The sequence below is a fragment of the Leopardus geoffroyi genome, chromosome C3, assembly GCF_018350155.1.
Source record: "Leopardus geoffroyi isolate Oge1 chromosome C3, O.geoffroyi_Oge1_pat1.0, whole genome shotgun sequence".
Lineage (NCBI taxonomy): Eukaryota > Metazoa > Chordata > Mammalia > Carnivora > Felidae > Leopardus > Leopardus geoffroyi.
The window spans coordinates 96,885,190-96,902,490 of NC_059338.1; the positions used below are offsets into that span (position 1 = coordinate 96,885,190).

The following is a 17,301-nucleotide window of genomic DNA, read 5'->3' on the forward strand; positions in this document are numbered from 1 at the left end:
TATTATGTTGGTATAATATATATTATATGTTGGTATAATATATTATATATTATATGTTGATATAATATATCAATAATAATATCACAATTACATCTCTGCCTTAATTATTAAAGTATTATATGAGCATGTGACACTTTTGGATGTGAGCTCCACAAGAGCAGGCATCTTTGTCATGTTCATCGATGTATCTCAAGTGCCTAGAATAACAGTAAGAGCACAACAAATATTTACTGAATAAAAGTAGATACCCCAAAGGAAATTTAAGAATAGTTAAAATAGAACATCCAACTACATGGTTCTAAAATAATTACAATTTGCATTGTGCTTGCATACATAATTTAAGAGCACAGGATCACACATCATCCTTTACATAAAATAGAAATCATTTCTGCCACCTCTCAGTGCAGAATCAACCATGTTCCCAAGGAATTTAATTATTTCAAAAACAGTTGGGCAACTGATTTAAGTTTCTTATTTGCTGCTAGAAGACACAGAGCTATATTTGTAGTCCCTCTCTAGCAGGTGTTCAGGGCCTTAAGCCAAGCATTTTGCTACTTACCTTAAACCAGGCTTCGTCTTCTTTTTTCCTGCCTTCTTTTTCCTGCTGCCCCTCAAAACAATGCTCTTATCTGAATGATGTAAAACTAGAATTTGAACTTTACTAACTGCATTTTTCAGTCAATGTGCCCTTGAAAAAAGATTCATTAATTGGATAATAAAAGCATAAAAGATATAGAATTTTTACTATTATTGATATAATATTAATATTTTTGACATGAGCCATAATGTGTTAACAATGATCACTAAATATTGTGAATTATATTGAATTTTAAAACTATCTCTTCTTTAATGCATTTATATCAGTTGAGTTAATAGCATTTTTGAGAAATAGGTTAATTTATACAGATTCAAAGAATCAATGTTACTTTTGGATGATTTTGTGATTAGCTTTTAAGAACTTTCTGAATTTTGGAAAAAAAGAATATCATACAATTCAGTATATTTTTCTACTGAAAAAATGGCTGCCAAGATTAATATTTTACTGGCAACATATTGTGATGTTAAGCCCCCTATTGTAAATTTTATGGGGTGAGAACTTTTTCCTGAAAATTTAAAATCTATCCTATATTTCCTTATTAAGGCAAAAAGCTTAGAAAATAAAATGTTATAGAAGTTATCACAGGATTATATATCTGTCTGAGTCTTATCCTACTCCAAAGTATCTAATTACCTAAACTTATTGTGATACTCTTTCACAATATATGGAAGTTAAATCATTATATTGTATACCTTAAACTCATGCAACACTGTATGTCAATTATATCTTAATAAAACTGGAAAAAAAACCTTTTAAACATGAGAAAGGGTTTATTTAGTAGAGTAACAAATTCGGACTCCTAATCATCAAATAATACACATTTGTCTTAAACTGGAATGACTCCTTTGGCTTTGATATTTGTGTGTGTGTGAAATATGAATTCAAATAAAAAAGACGAAGAATAAAAGCACTTAACATATTAAATGGATTGTTTATTAATTCTGAAATATCTACTTTTAAAATTTGAGTTATATTTTTTTTTTCAGCGTTTATTTATTTTTGGGACAGAGAGAGACAGAGCATGAACGGGGGAGGGGCAGAGAGAGAGGGAGACACAGGATAGGAAACAGGCTCCAGGCTCTGAGCCATCAGCCCAGAGCCTGACGCGGGGCTCGAACTCCCGGACCGCGAGATCGTGACCTGGCTGAAGTCGGACGCTTAACTGACTGCACCACCCAGGCGCCCCGAGTTATATTTTTAATAAACAACTTAAGGTTACATATTCAAGTATAAATGCAGTTTTGATTTGGGGAATTTAGAATTCAATGGTCAGGAGCAAAATATTTCTGACCACTGATAATTTAAATTTTATTAATTACAATATAATTTTGAACTTCTTGAAAACAAACTCCCAAATATTAATAATATTGATATGAGTATATGAATATTTATGCTGTTTATAGTTTCAAAATTTATTTAGTAATGCTCATTAAACACCTACCGTGTAAAAGGCAATGGACAAAACTTTTAGTATATAGTGATAAATATAATAGGAGCTTTGATTTCATACAGAGTGTAGTACAAGAGAAGTATGAACATATAAACATGCAGTTATACTAAGCCAAAAATATCATGATAACTGAAATATAAAATTTATATTAGAAGGAAATGTGTTTCCTAATATTTTATCTTATTAAATAACTTATTTGGAGAAATTGAACAATGGGATATTATGGTTTGTTTGGTTTTTTTTAGAGAAAAAATAGTAAAATTTTAAAAAGTCTCAGAATTAGGCTTACACATATGTCTATTCTATTCTGTGTACATGCAATGTAACCACGAAGCAATTGCATTCTATGGATAGGAATTAGAGTATGTCTGATTAAAATTGTACAAGTAACTTACATTTTCATTAAAAGTTATAATTTAGATAGGTTGCATAAATGGGTGTAGCAACTGAATGCATTTCTATGAATCGTACTAACATTTTAAATATGACAATTATAGACACAAGAAGAAGTTTATATCTCACTGCCATTGACATCACTTATTATAAATCTGAATTACTATTTTTAACCATCAGCAGGCAGTGCTGCATTCATTTTGCAAGTTGCAAATAGTACCCGTCTGTGGTATTCCGATATTCAGCAACGAAAACCGTTTTCCTTTTTCCCTTTTCCAGCCTATCAGTTGCAAAGCTGTCCTGATCCACGCCCATTTCGAAATGGTTTTGTAATTGGCAATGATTTTACTGTGGGTCAAACCATTTCATTTGAATGTTTCCCTGGATACACACTAATTGGAAATTCAGCTCTCACTTGCCTTCATGGAGTGAGTCGTAACTGGAATCATCCACTTCCAAGGTGTGAAGGTATGCTTCTAACTTGAAGCTACGTTTTAGGCGATATCGTCTGTGTTTCATAATTTTTGTCTTGGCACTCTATTTTGTCTTCCTTTTCAAATAGCATGTTAAATGTGTAATCTTTCTTTCAGTTGAGAATTAGAGTCAGGTCAAAACCCTGAAGCTCCAAAATGAATAACTGATTTCATCATTATTGGCAGGAATTCTAACCTTCTCTGTTAGAAGTGAAAATATAGTTGATTAACACTCAGAGCTTCTCCTGTGTCTCTCTGAGTGCGTGTGCCTGTATTTAATAATCATTCTTATACAAGCCAATAATGCAGCTATCGCTACTGAATTTGGGCTCATTTTCTCTAAAAATCCTTTTGAATAAAAAGGACTTGAACCTTTTATAAGGCATTGTATGTATACACGATACGAGATGAAAGTTGAACAGCAGAAAATCTAGTTTACTAGTCTAAGAATAGTTAGTGGTAACTATATAGCATACCTCACATTGAAAAATAAATAAAAGCAGATTAGATGCATGTATTGCCAACCTCATTTTATATACCTTAACTGAGATAAAACATAACACAGATATATTTTATACTGCTTGAGAGATGCAATGTTTGCCTTTTTCTCTATCATCAGTTTATTGTTATTTTATTTTAACATTTTTGTGTGTGTCTTTTCTGTAGCTCTTTGTGGAGGAAATATAACTGCAATGAATGGCACCATTTATTCTCCTGGGTATCCTGACGAATATCCTAACTTTCAAGACTGTTTTTGGCTTGTAAGAGTACCCCCTGGGAATGGAATCTACATCAATTTTACTGTGCTTCAAACAGAACCAATCTATGATTTCATTACTGTATGGTAAGCCAGCACCATTGTTGTTGATTGATTCAACTATATATAACGGTGAAACAAGGTAGGAATGAAAACATATCACAACCCTCTGCACACATTGCCATCTGATATTTGAATTGGTGTGAGTAACCGAGGGTGACAGTGTGTGGTTTGTAGAATGAGACAAACAAGAGAAATAGGTTTTGGCTTATTTGCCCATGAAGTAGCTAAACACTTAGAACAAAAATTTTCATGGGTGAAAAAAGATGGAAAGTTATTATGAATAGCAGAATAAATGTAAGATAAGCAAGTTCTCTGTAACACCAGTGAAATTTAAAAGCCTATGTTCAAATCATAATTATTTAATGAATGAATTTGTATTATAATTTGTTATAGAATAGTATCTTTGCATTATAATTATCCTGTTAATGAAAAATCTTTATTTAAAAATATATTATAAAGAAAACGGGGTGCCTGGGTGGCTCAGTTGGTTGACCTTCTGACTTCAGCTCAGGTCATGATCTCACGGTTTGTGGATTCGAGCCCCATGTTGGGCTCTGTGCTCACCGGTTGCTCGGAGCCTGGAGCCTGCTTCAGATTCTTGTGTCTCCCTCTCTCTCTGCCCCTTCCCCGCTCATACTCTGTCTCCGTCTCTCAAGGATAAATAAACATTGAAAAAAAAATTTTTAATTAATAAAATATGAAGAAAATCTCTACATTAATTCTTGACAATTGGTTACAGAACTACTAGATGAGTCTAAGATTCCTTCCAAATGTAATAGTCTTTGTTTCTCAAGATTATTTTGAAGAAAATAAAAGGAGGGCAAAACTCAAGTGTTTGGAACGAAATGTGTTGTGGCAAAAAAAGAAAAAAAAAGGACAATGTAATTGGTTACAACTAATATGGATGCATTTTATTTCGGCAAATATGTGATGTATTTTTATACTTCACATTTTTAGGTATGTTATTACCTAAATAAACATAAAATGTACCAATATGATCTGGCCCTCATTGGGTATTTCACCTCTTGTCTCTTTATCATTTCATAAGTAATACTTTCTTCAAATCTTGTGTAAAACTTCCTTTAAAAAAATCTCAATCTCTTTCTCTTCTGTCTCTCTCTCTAACAGGGATGGACCAGACCAAAACTCACCTCAGATTGGGCAGTTTAGTGGCAATACAGCTTTGGAATCAGTCTATAGCACTTCAAATCAGATTCTAATCAAATTTCACAGTGATTTCACAACAAGTGGCTTTTTTGTGCTCAGTTATCACGGTTGGTATTATCTAAGAGTTTCTATTTTAGTTGACACTATTTCAATTTAAAACTGTCCTGGAAAAATTGAGTGTAATATATATTTAACCAATGATTGAAAAGGTATTAAAATTTGACACTTTTTTTTTTAATCATTTCAAACACATTTACTTGCAAAGAATGACCTCGTCTAAACGTTTAGGGGCATTAAAATGTGAGCAAATGGAAATAGGAAATAAATCAGTCAGTAATTACTCAGTAGAAAATAATCATTTTTGTGTGGAAACCAATAAAAGAGAACCAGCTGTTCATATTTTATTGCATGTAATTTTCAGACATCAATAGATTTTTCAATACAAAATGTTTAATCTATTCAACCTGCTGTGAGTCTTTCTAAAAATAGCATCCAATATCTTTATGCTTTGGATAATATTATTCATTTATACTCTTATTTCAAAACCGTTTCTATTCTAGAATCTTACAGTTTTAAGTGACTATTCCAGATCATTAAGTTCATAGCTTTTACTCCTGTGAAATAATTTATGAAGAGTTTCAATTTTAATTCTTTTTATAGATTTATTCTGGGTGCTCTCTTCATAACATTAACCTTTTGAAAGAACATTTAGATGGTTGACAGAGCTTTTTAAAAACGTTCCTTTTATCTCAAATTGACTGTATTCCATTATAAATAAGAAAATGTTTATTCCTAAGGCTGAACCCTTTCTCTGCTATGACCATAGTTCCATAAAGCACTTTCTGCTTTATGATTTTGTCAGACCAACTCCCTGTGTAACCAACAGGATCAGTAAGCTACTGTATTACATTTACAGAAGCTATGTAAAAATTTGATAGATGAACATGTGCTTTGTCTTATTATATTAATATACAATGCAATATTTTCATCTTTTTTAATACAAAGTAAGAAAGCCTTTGATATTCAAAGCTTATATTCCATGAAAAATACCTTAATTCAAGTATGGTTATACTCAAAGATATTTAAAGCCCATCAGGTCTAGAGATAGAGAATAGACAGAAAATATTTGTTTGCTTAATCTCAGCATTTACCAGGCAGTAAATCGTATACAGTTTGTGCATTTTTAGTGGCTCACAGCTGTCAGAGCTGCATGTACACTCTGGCATTGGCCAATTAGAAAGTGAGGCAATCTGGGGCACCCAAGTGGCTCAGTCAGTTAAGCGTCCGACCCTTGATTTCAGCTCAGGTCAGAACTTGATCTCACAGTTCATGAGTTTGAACCCCGTGTTAGGCTCTGTGCTGACAGTGCAGAGCCTGCTTGGGATTCTCTCTCCCTCTTTGTTCCTCCCCCACTCAGGTGTGCGCTCTCTCTCTCTCTCTCTCAAAATAAATGGATGAACTTAAAAATATGGAAAGTGAGGCATTCAGTGAGATGACTTTTATTCAACGTGTTAATTTTTTTAAGAACTCATTTGTCTTAGTTTTTTTTTTTTTTTTTTACTGAATTGGTCATTGATGCTGACAGTATGTAGGTACAGTCTAAGGCTACAAAAGTAGCTTTATTACTTTGATAGATAATCTTAACCTGGGAACTGATACATTAAATAATAGTTAAGGTCAAAAGATGAATTGTTGCTGAACTGTATTTTGTACATTTTTTTTCTCTTCAGGGGACCCTGCATAAATTTCTATTATTTTGTGTCCTGCCTGAACACGTACTAAAGAAGGAATTATTCATTGATAAAATCTGAATATCCATAAGATTAGCTCTATAGAGAGCATAAATTCTTGTAAAACTTTGGAGATGTTTCACAGGAGAAATATTGCCAAAGAAAAAGACGTCTGTGTGCATGTGTGTGTGTGTGTGTGTGTGTGTGTGTGTGTAGAAAATATAAGGATGACTGAATGTCACACACAGAATATAAAGTGAATTTACATGGACATTTACATGAATGTCTATACATATATTCTCATTCCAAAATATGTTTCACTTGATTTTTATAACTAATTTTTGAGTCATGTACAATATAAGAAAATTAGCTTAGGGACAAGGAAGATCAAATATTCATTCAGCACTTTGTTTTCCAGTCGACTTTGGACAAGTTACTCTTTGGCTTTTGCTTTCTTCAGTTGTAGAACAACGTGGTGGGATTGCTGACAGGCTGAATGAGAGACTAACTCTAGAGAGAGAAATTACTCCAATACAGCAATATATTAGGTTGAACTATATTAAATTATTGGTCAAAAAATGCTGAATATTTGGCACATTTGTAGAGCTCAACCCAAGTAAGTGCTGTCGTTGTTACTATTATCAGCATGAGATTGCAGCCATGTTAGGAAACCACAGGCAATGGATACTATACAGTTACCATAGTGCCCGGCAGAGTTAATGTTCTGTAAATGTTCCTTTCCTCAGCATATCTTGTCTCACATTTTAGATTTTGTAATAGAGGGCTTATATTTATGTTTATACATTAAATTTCGTAATAGAGCTGACTGCCAGAGTCTAGAAAACCCGCCATTGAATCAACATCCCTGGGAATCTTACCTAAACCTCAAAATAACCTTGAAATTTGAGAATGTAGCCAGGGTTCATGTTAAACATTGACAGATGTCTTCCATTCCACCCTCCTCAGTAGGATAATTTTCCTAAAGCACTGCTTTCATTCTGACTCTCCTTTTCAAGATCACGGGATCCCTACATCAAATCAAATTTAAAGCTACCCTATAATCCAGTTCAATGAATCTTTCTCCGCAGTGCCTGCCGGCCCTGAGTACAATCAGATTGGTTCTCGTGCTGCCTCCTCAACTCCCCTTCCTAAATGATTTCTTACTCATATTCAGTTCTTTTTGTCTCCCTCTCTTATGTTCCATATCCCCCACTTCTTGGTAATTCCAACTCATAGGGATCTTAACCACCTTCTAAATAATTGCACTTTTCTTACCAAACTTTTGAGAACTTAATTACATCATGGTGTATTCTTGCAAGTTTAATAATAGTGAGTACTTTTTTGAGGACATAGATCACATTTATGCTTCCTAACCTTTTTATATTTTTATTACTGAGTGATTATATTTTAGTGCTACTGTGGGAAGTGTGAGTTCAAATTCCTTTTTTTTTTAAGTTGAGTTTGAGGTGTATTACTTAGAACTTTTAAAGATTATTTTATGATCATGAAGATGAGTGCATATTTTCACTCACAGAAACAAAAAAGATGACTGTTTTCAAACTACTATTAATATAATTAATACAATATAATACGACTACAAATATAGTATTTGCTTCCCGAGCCCATTTTAGGTAGCTATGACTCAGTGCCAAAATGAGCTCCATAACAGTCAAAATATTGGTCAAGTTGTTGAGTAATTTGATAAGTAAACCAGGGAGGTTATACACTATTTAACACTTATTTTAAGCTGATTAAGTCTATCTAAGCTTAGAATGTTTACTCCCCAATTCAGTTTTCTTTAAACTCTGTTACTGATTTAATAGCTCTTTATGTTATGCCCTACTGTAAGTCAGAAGTGGTCTTCTTAGGACTTGTGTATTTATTTTATAAATTTGACACATTAATCTTTTCATATACTTTCTTAAGATCACACTGATCAGTTAGGCTTTATTTATTAATGTATTTTGAATATATTTGAAAAGAGTAAAAATGAGATTTTCCCCCTACCCTGACTGCCTTTATGACATTCAGCCAGCCATCTGTCTTTTATAAAATATCACCTTCATAAAACTTTTCATGATCAAAAATAACATTCATAAAAAGCTTTGAAAAATGAAAGTTCTGTGCAGTGAAAAAATAGGACAGGTGTAAATGTTGAGGCACTTTATCTCAGATATCATATTTCTGTTTTATCTGAGGAAATGTTTTTGTGTCTCTATTGCTGGGATTGTAATTTCCTAAAGTAAGAGCTAAATTTTCTTGATATCTGCCATAGAGTCAAGATGTGTTTGGCTTATAACAAATAATAACAATATTCAGTCCTAATCAGTGGCTTCCTAAAAGTAAATTACACAAAACTGGTTTTAACTGCATTGTTTTTGCAGACACTGAATTTCCATATCAATCACAATAATAGTAATAGCTACCATTTACTGAAAACTTAATATGTTGGATACTCAGCTAGCTAATTTTCATGTATTATTGCCAATTTTTGTGATAGTTTTACAAAGTATTATTACCCCCATTTTAATAATGAAAGAACTAAAAGAAAAAAATTAACCTACATCAAACTAGAGAACTAATAAATAGAAGAGCTGCCTGGAATTCAAAATAGTTTCATCGGACCCCAAAGAATGACCTCTTTTTAAATAATGACGACAGCATTAGCAACAATAAAAATAGCTAAAATATATAGAATTCTTACTAAATGCCACACAATGTCCTAATCTGGTATTGCCTGACACATAGGTTATATTTATAAATTTTTAAATGTTTATTTATTTTTGAGAGAGAGACAGAATGCGAGTGGGACAGGGGCAGAGAGAGAGGGAGACACTGAATCTGAAGCAGACTCCAGGTTCCGAGCTGTCAGCACAGAGCCCAACGCGGGGCTCAAACTCACGAACCATGAGATCATGACCGGAGCCGAAGTCGGACGCTCAACCAACTGAGCCACCCAGATGCCCCACACATAGGTTATATGTAATGGTAAATCAAATTTTTCTTTAAAAATTCAGCCCACCTGATTTTCATTTTTAGCCAGGAAATAGGTCATCTCATTTTCTAGAAGATAACTTTCCTAATTAAAACTTAGAACTTCAGGGGCGCCTGGGTGGCGCAGTCGGTTGGGCGTCCGACTTCAGCCAGGTCACGATCCGTGAGTTCGAGCCCCGCGTCAGGCTCTGGGCTGATGGCTCAGAGCCTGGAGCCTGTTTCCGATTCTGTGTCTCCCTCTCTCTCTGCCCCTCCCCCTTTCATGCTCTGTCTCCCTCTGTCCCAAAAATAAATAAACGTTGAAAAAAAAAAATTAAACAAACAAACAAACAAAAAAAAAAACTTAGAACTTCAAAGCTCTTAGTGCTTCTCTTCTTCAGGACCTACAAACTAACAAAAACATGTAGGTTTATTGCAACTTAGTATGTCCTTTACAGTTTCCAAAATGTGCTATAGTCACTATGTGAAGAGAAGATAGTTTTTATTGGGTGTCTGACTTACGGCAACCAAAACAACTAGGAAACTATAGTTTAGCCAGAATATATATTTATTCATTTAAAACTAAAGGTAGTATTATTACACTTAAATCTATTATCCGGGACATCACTTTTTCTAACATCAGAATATTAAAGGACCTCACTTTATACACAGATGACTTTCTTAATAAGCATAATATAATTCAATTTATATTTTCTGTTGTTTTCCATTATTGGCACAACTGTAAAAGAATGAGTTGATTATATATCGGCTTCCAGATAATTTTTAAGAAATGTATTTAAAAGGCTTGTAATGTCTTTTAGGTCATCTTTTAAGTTTCTGTTGCCTTTACAATAAATGCTGCATTTAGGGAAAGTATATTTAACTCCACAAAGTCCCATCCTAAAAGAGACCGCTGCAGGTATAAGGACACATTTTATATAAAACATAAATCACCATTGCTTTGAACTATGTGACCCCTTTGGCTCATACAACCTAAAGACCTGACCTCCTTTCATATGTCAGTAGATAGAGCATTGAACTCAAAGTGTTTCATTGTTTGATATCTGGAGAGCATAGGGGGTTTGGACATCATACAATATTTTATATATATATATATATATATTGTGGTGAAGAAACTAAAAAACCAAACTGATGAAACCATTTTGAGGAAAAGATAATACCATTTACTACTAAGTGACTAAAATCATGCCAAAATTGCTTACTGTATTTTCACATTTGGCTCTACGTGCACACCCATTGATAAGTTGTAGCATTGATATTGTATGATGAGTAGGTTTATTTGTTTACTGTAATGAGTGAGACAACACACCATGAGGGACTCTGTGGTGCCCCAGTAAGAGGGTATTAGGAGAGGCTTGTTACAGGAGTTGGGCTGTGTAAGATGGTTCTGGAAGGTTCAAGGAAGCATGATTTATCTCTGGATTGGGTGTTGTTAGAAAATTGGAGACGTTCTATAATTGGATGCCTTAGTACTTTTTTTTTTCTAGAAGGTGGAAGGAATGGAACATACCTGGAACAATAATTGGTATGGAAGCAAATTTGCTCATATTAGCTGAGATGGAAGTCTCTTGGTCATTTTGGCAGTTTGGATAGTGTTGTTATTTTTTGTTGTGCTCAGACATAATTATGGAAAGGTCTTCTTTTTGTCTTGTTCCAACAAGGTCAAAGAGTTGTCATGTCTGATGCTAGATGTTAGTGAAATTGTTATTGGTCAACAGTGGAAAGTCAGGGCCTGTCAATTAGAGCCAGGCCAGTTCGAAGCTGAGAGAACACCCGAGCTGTGTGGTTTGTTTGTTTGTTTGTTTGTTCTATTTTCTTTTCAATATGCAGGGTAGTTTATGATAGTTAAAGATAGCTTATAGCATCTTTGTTTAAAGCCAAAAGCAAAGCAAACAATGGTGGTGAACAGGGAGAGGAAAATAGAGACTGACAAAGATCAAATGATAATGCTGATGTGTTCTGTTTTCTACTGATGTGCCAGGTGACTCAACTACATAGAGAAGAGGTCCTTGGCATATCACTCTGCAGATTCTAATGAGCTTAGTACTAAGGCAAGATATTTTCAATGAGCTATCTGAATATTGGGAACTTAATTCATACAGCAGATATTGAAACATTTTTATGGATAATTCAGGACACTTCCTAATAGTTTTGTTTACTATACTTCTGTTATTCCATCTCTAAAGAAATACCAACAGTGACTTCTTATTCATTCTTTTCTCATGATAGGGACTTATTCAGTCTCAACTCTAAATCCAGACATGAGTCATTTGCTCCTGATTTCTAAGATTCTTCCTTATATAGGCAGAGAAACAAACTGATTGTAAAATATTAATGGAGTAAAAGTGATATTTGTAAGTAGTTTAAGCACTGCTAAAACTTTCCTGTATGGTTCATATCAACTTGCTAGCAGATTTTCTCCAAGATGAAAAAAAATGTGTGTATTATTTTTCTTACTTAATTAGAACTTGGAAGTATTTAAACACTCCTAACTCTTCTTTCAAGTGGGTCTGCTTTAATTTACTTTACATAACTTTTGAAATAACATTGAAAAATGTGCATAACTGAACATATCCTTATCAATGCTTTTCCTCCTCCAAATCTTCCCTAAATCATGAAATTATTGTACTTCAATTAACCTGAGTCACCATGAAGCATACCAGTGGTTAGACAGAGCTTAGAATTTATAAGGGAACAGAGAAAATTATCATTTTTTCCTCTGTAAGAGATACTGTGTTGGTACTTGGCAGAAAGGTTGCACACTTGTGCTTTTTTGTTTTAGAGAAGGAATGGCAATTTGTCAGTGTTCTGTGTTTTTTATGAAGAAGCCTTTAATAGTTCAGTTGAACCGAAGTAGATAAATGTAGCATTCTTTTCTGGAATTGGGTTGAACATTTCATTATAAAGAAAATAAGAAATTAAAAATAACTGACAAATGTTGCCAGAATTAAACTTTAAAGTGATAGAGAACAAACTGAGGGTTGATAGAGGGAGGAGGGTGAGGGATGGGCTAGATGAGTGATGCATATTAAAGAGAGAACTTGTTATGATGAGCACTGGGTGTTGTATGTAAGTTGCATGAATCACTAAACTCTACTCCTGAAACCAATATTGCACTGTATGTTGGGTAACTAAAATTTAAATTAAAATAACTAGCTAACTAAATAAGATTAAAAAATAATAAAGTGACTTCAAGAAGAAAATCTGTTGGACCAGCAACGGGACATCTATACACATCTGAACCAAACATGGCACCATGTAAGCAATAGTCATCCTCCAAAGATACTGACATGTAGAATATGATGCCGCCATGTAATTATTAACTAGTAAGTGGCATCGTAAATCTGAGGGACATGTAATGAAATGATTCTTATAAAAAAAAAGAACACAGATTTAAGTCAGAAGTATATTCTAAATATGTAAATATCTATTATACAGCTTTTTTTCATTAATGGTCATAAGTGTAAAGGTGCTTCTAAATAGAACAATCCGCGAAAAACATGGACTAAAATATATGTTCTGCCTACAACCGAATGTGTGGCCTTGTTTACCTCATTTCATTTCTCTAGGTCTGTTTTATTCCTTCCACTCCCTAAAAAAGAAAAAAAGTCAGACTAAATATTTGTATCATAACTTCTAGTTCAAGCAATCTAGGGTTCTACCCCATATAATATTGAGTATTCATCCTAGACCTGTTTATTTTCTTCCAAAATAACCTAAGTAGATACATTACATAGGATGTAATATTGCTTTAATTCAATTAGTTATTAGTTAATATTTTTAAAATATGATTTCCAGAGCACTGTACTAGCAGTTTTAAGACCAAGACATATGCAACAACATACATAGCTATCAAATGAGTTACTGAAGCTAAGGACTTTCTGTTACAGTGTAGTGTACATCTGGGTAAAACAAATAAGGAATCTCAGCATTTTCAAATATCCAGTTTAAAGCACAATAGAACCAAGGTGAATAGTTTGATGTGTCCTGGGAAATCACATGGGTACTAGCCCTTTGAATTCCATCGGGGTTGTGAGCAGAGTCATGTCAGATTGAGATTATATGTGTCCGGGGCATAGCCGTAATCACAGCTGCCATGCTCATGTTAACCTTTGCCAAACAGGGACTGCATTCTCCCTTTGAAATGAAACGTGTCTGGCACAATTCTAAGCACTTTACGATATATTAACTCATCTTAGATTTATGTTTATTTTGCAGTTGAGAAAACGAAAGCCCAGAGTCTGAGCAGTTTACCTAAGGTCATGGAGCTAACAAGTAGCAGAGCTAACAAATAGCAGAGCCAAGATTTGAACACAGTCAGCTTCCAGAATAAAAACTAGGTCAGGCTGCCTTGTGCATAAAAGATTTTACTCATCAACACAAATTGGAGAATATATATCTTTCTTTCCAGTGATGTTTATTGGGTTGATAGAAACATCTTCAGAAAAATCAGAGCGGCACGGTTTAATTCCTCTTCAGTTACATCACACCTTAAACTGTTGCCTTATTACACCCTGCTCCTACCAACCAAGATAATATGTCTGAACTATTCATAATTATTTAAGTAATTGTCAAATCAGAGTGTTTTTCATAAATAAAAAGTGAAACTTGGGAAAAGCGAAAGTATATTTTACCACATGTTCTTATTCATCGGCGAACACCAAATATGTGGAAGGAATTGAACTCCAATTTGATACAAGAGCTTACCCTTATAGAGTACTTACTATGTGCCAGGCACTGCTCCAAGTGCTTTGTGTATATAAACATTTTGATCCTTATAATCACCCTTTGAGTTGGCATAACGTTATTACTGTTATCACTGCTATTTGCAAGTGAGAAGAAGTGAGGTTGAGATTAAGTAACTTGCCCAATATTTCCCAATTTGTCAGCATTGGAAACAGGATTTACAACCAGAGAGAGTCTGGACTGAGTTCATACTCAATATGGTAAGAATTTATTTCATATATAGCTTTTTCTCATTCATTATTCATTCTTTCATTGTCCTAGCATTCAATCACTCAGCAAACATTTATTGACTACTTCCAGGCCAGGTACTGTGTTATGACCTGAGAAGTTAGCTGCTGATAAGATAATCAAAAGTCCCTCTTCTCACACAGTCTATATTCTAGTGTAAGGAAATGGACAGTAAACAATTCTTATGGATTGTGAAAATTGCCAGAGGGAAAATAGATGTGAAACAGAGTAACTGCAAGAGGTTAACTCTAGTTAACATGAGTTAATAGGGACAATGTCTTTATTTTAGTCATCTGAGGGCAAAGTTATAAAAAACACAGGAAGATAGGTTTCAAGAAGGCAAGATAGATAAAAATAAAATTATATAGAACATAGTTTTAGACATGTCATCAAATGTTACCCTGTCAGCCACTTGAGAGCAATGTTGATTAGGGAATGGGAGGGACTACAGTAAGGGTTAGATTGTAGATGCGTTTGATTTTTCAAAGTTTCTTATTATGAGAGTGTAGAGATGTGGTTTAATATTTTTTATGAGGTGAGAATGGCATCATAGGTGGGTGATATGGCAAATCAGGGGTACTTGAGTTTTAAGTGGAGGAGAGGAACTCTACATTTGCAGCTAAAATTATAAACCAGTCAATAGGTGGGACTGAAGTTAATTAAACAAAGTTAGAGGCCCTTGGAGAATATAATCAAGACTTTTAATTTAATGTCAAGCCATTTGAGGACACTTGTGAGTTTTTTTAGATCCAATCAACAATTGTTTATTTAACACCCGCTGCAATATAGACTCTTTAGGAGTCTCTGGGTATCCATCTTTGTCCCCTTCCAATTGCGTTTATTTTTCTTACTGTAGCCAGTTATTTTTTTAAAGGAGAAATCTGATCACATTACTCCCAGATGTAAAACTCTTCACAGGTTTGTCATTCACCTCAAATTAAAATAAACAAATCCTGAGGGCAGCCCATAGCCTCCTGTCAGACTTAGCCCCAATTTACCAGTCTTTCTCATCCCTTCTCACTCAGTCCAGGGCTCTCACCCAGCCCCCCACCCCCCACCCCACCCAGCCTTCCTCTTTGCTGGCATTACACTTGCTGATTCCTCTGCCTGGGTTATTATTCTATGTGTCATCCCTCTCCCCTACACACATACACACACACACACACACACACACACACACACACACACACACCTTGTTTCAGCTAGTTAATTTCCACTCATTAATAAGATAATTTGATTAATATCTTTCTGATAATTAGTGCCTTTAAGCGCACGATTGTGTCTGCATATTTTTCACTACCACATTCCCAGCACATAAGATGTGGTGTCTGAGACATATTAGGCCCCCCATAATATGTATTTAATAAACAACAAAATAAAGTGTTAGACACTACAGGAAATGTAAACATGTAGGAAATGGTCCCACACAAGCTAAACATGGAGAAAGCACTAACACATTAATGAGTAAAGGTGGAATAATTCAAGATAGTAGAACCCTCAATGCTAAGTGTTATGGTTCCAATATTCAGGCCTGCAAGGTTGTCAAAAATGGCAGTGTATACTAGGGAATTAACGTGGTAAATATAAGGGACCTGACAAAGTTCGGATGAAATGTAGCAGACATCTCATATGAGGGATGGGTGAGAATTAAGGTAAGAAAGTTGCTTTATCTAAGATTACAAATTTAATCTGTAGGCCAATGTTTATACATTGACAGTAGGGAAATGGCAGCACCAAAATAATTCTCCAGTCCGAGTTGATTTGTCTGTAAATGCAGGAGAAAATATGGCTTAGTTTTCAAGCACATGGCTCAAATTCTGGCTCATTGAACTGGGTAAATAATTCAACCATTCTGAAATGGAGTGTCTCTCTTAGCAACATGAGCTATTTACACATATCTTGATGTAGTAATTTGGGCATTAAATGAAGTAACTCATGTAAAGTAGCTTGCAGAGTTGTTTGCACACAGTGGACTCCTCAAAAATATAGTCTTACCTCCCTTCCATCGCTTCCTTTGTGTATAGGAAGGATTGCACTAGAGAGACACAGAAGGCAAGAAACATCCTGTAGACAAACTTAATAACTCATGTGCATTTATTTTCTAGGGCTGCTGTAATAGAGCACCACAAAGTGGCTGGATTAAGCAAACAGAATTTTTTTTCTCTCACAGTTCTAGAAGCCAGAAGTGTGAAATCAGTGTATCGACAGGGCCATGCTCTCTCCAAAGGCTGTATGTGAGGATCCTTCCTTGACTCATTCTAGCTGCTGGGGGTAGCCAGAAATCTTTGGCACTCCATTCTCTGTCCCTGTCACATGTCTTCCCTGTTCATCCATCTCTGTCTTCTCTTTTTATAGGGACAGCATGGTGTTTTAAGGGCCTGCCTTGATTCAATATGACCTCAAATTAATTCATTGTGTCTGCAACAACTCTATTTCCACATAACATTCTAAAGTTCCAAGAACGACATAAATTTTGGCGGGCACTCAGTACAATAGGTTTGAAATGACAGGTCTACACTGAGAAGTTCGCAGAAAGAATGTAAAGACACTGGACAAATTGTAGACTTATTTTAGCAAACAAACCAGCAGAAATGGATGAAGATTGAAAGCAGAATTGTTGGAAGCTGTTTATGATTTATTTACTTTTTGTAGAACTTGTCTTTAAGAGTCAAAAGAAAAACAGATGCAAAGGAGTTTCCTTC

The 17,301-nt window shown here is 34.5% G+C and overlaps 1 protein-coding gene across 6 annotated transcripts in view; it reads left to right on the top strand.

The window, feature by feature from the left end:
- The window catches only part of CSMD3 (CUB and Sushi multiple domains 3), a 1,255,667-nt gene that overhangs the window by 1,135,859 nt on the left and 102,507 nt on the right, over positions 1–17,301 (top strand). For all 6 annotated transcript variants that reach the window (XM_045453867.1, XM_045453870.1, XM_045453869.1 and 3 more), the window contains 3 exons: positions 2,721–2,909; positions 3,581–3,758; positions 4,863–5,008. In XM_045453867.1, coding sequence (XP_045309823.1) covers positions 2,721–2,909; positions 3,581–3,758; positions 4,863–5,008 — 513 coding nt within the window. The remainder of the gene's footprint in view (positions 1–2,720; positions 2,910–3,580; positions 3,759–4,862; positions 5,009–17,301) is intronic.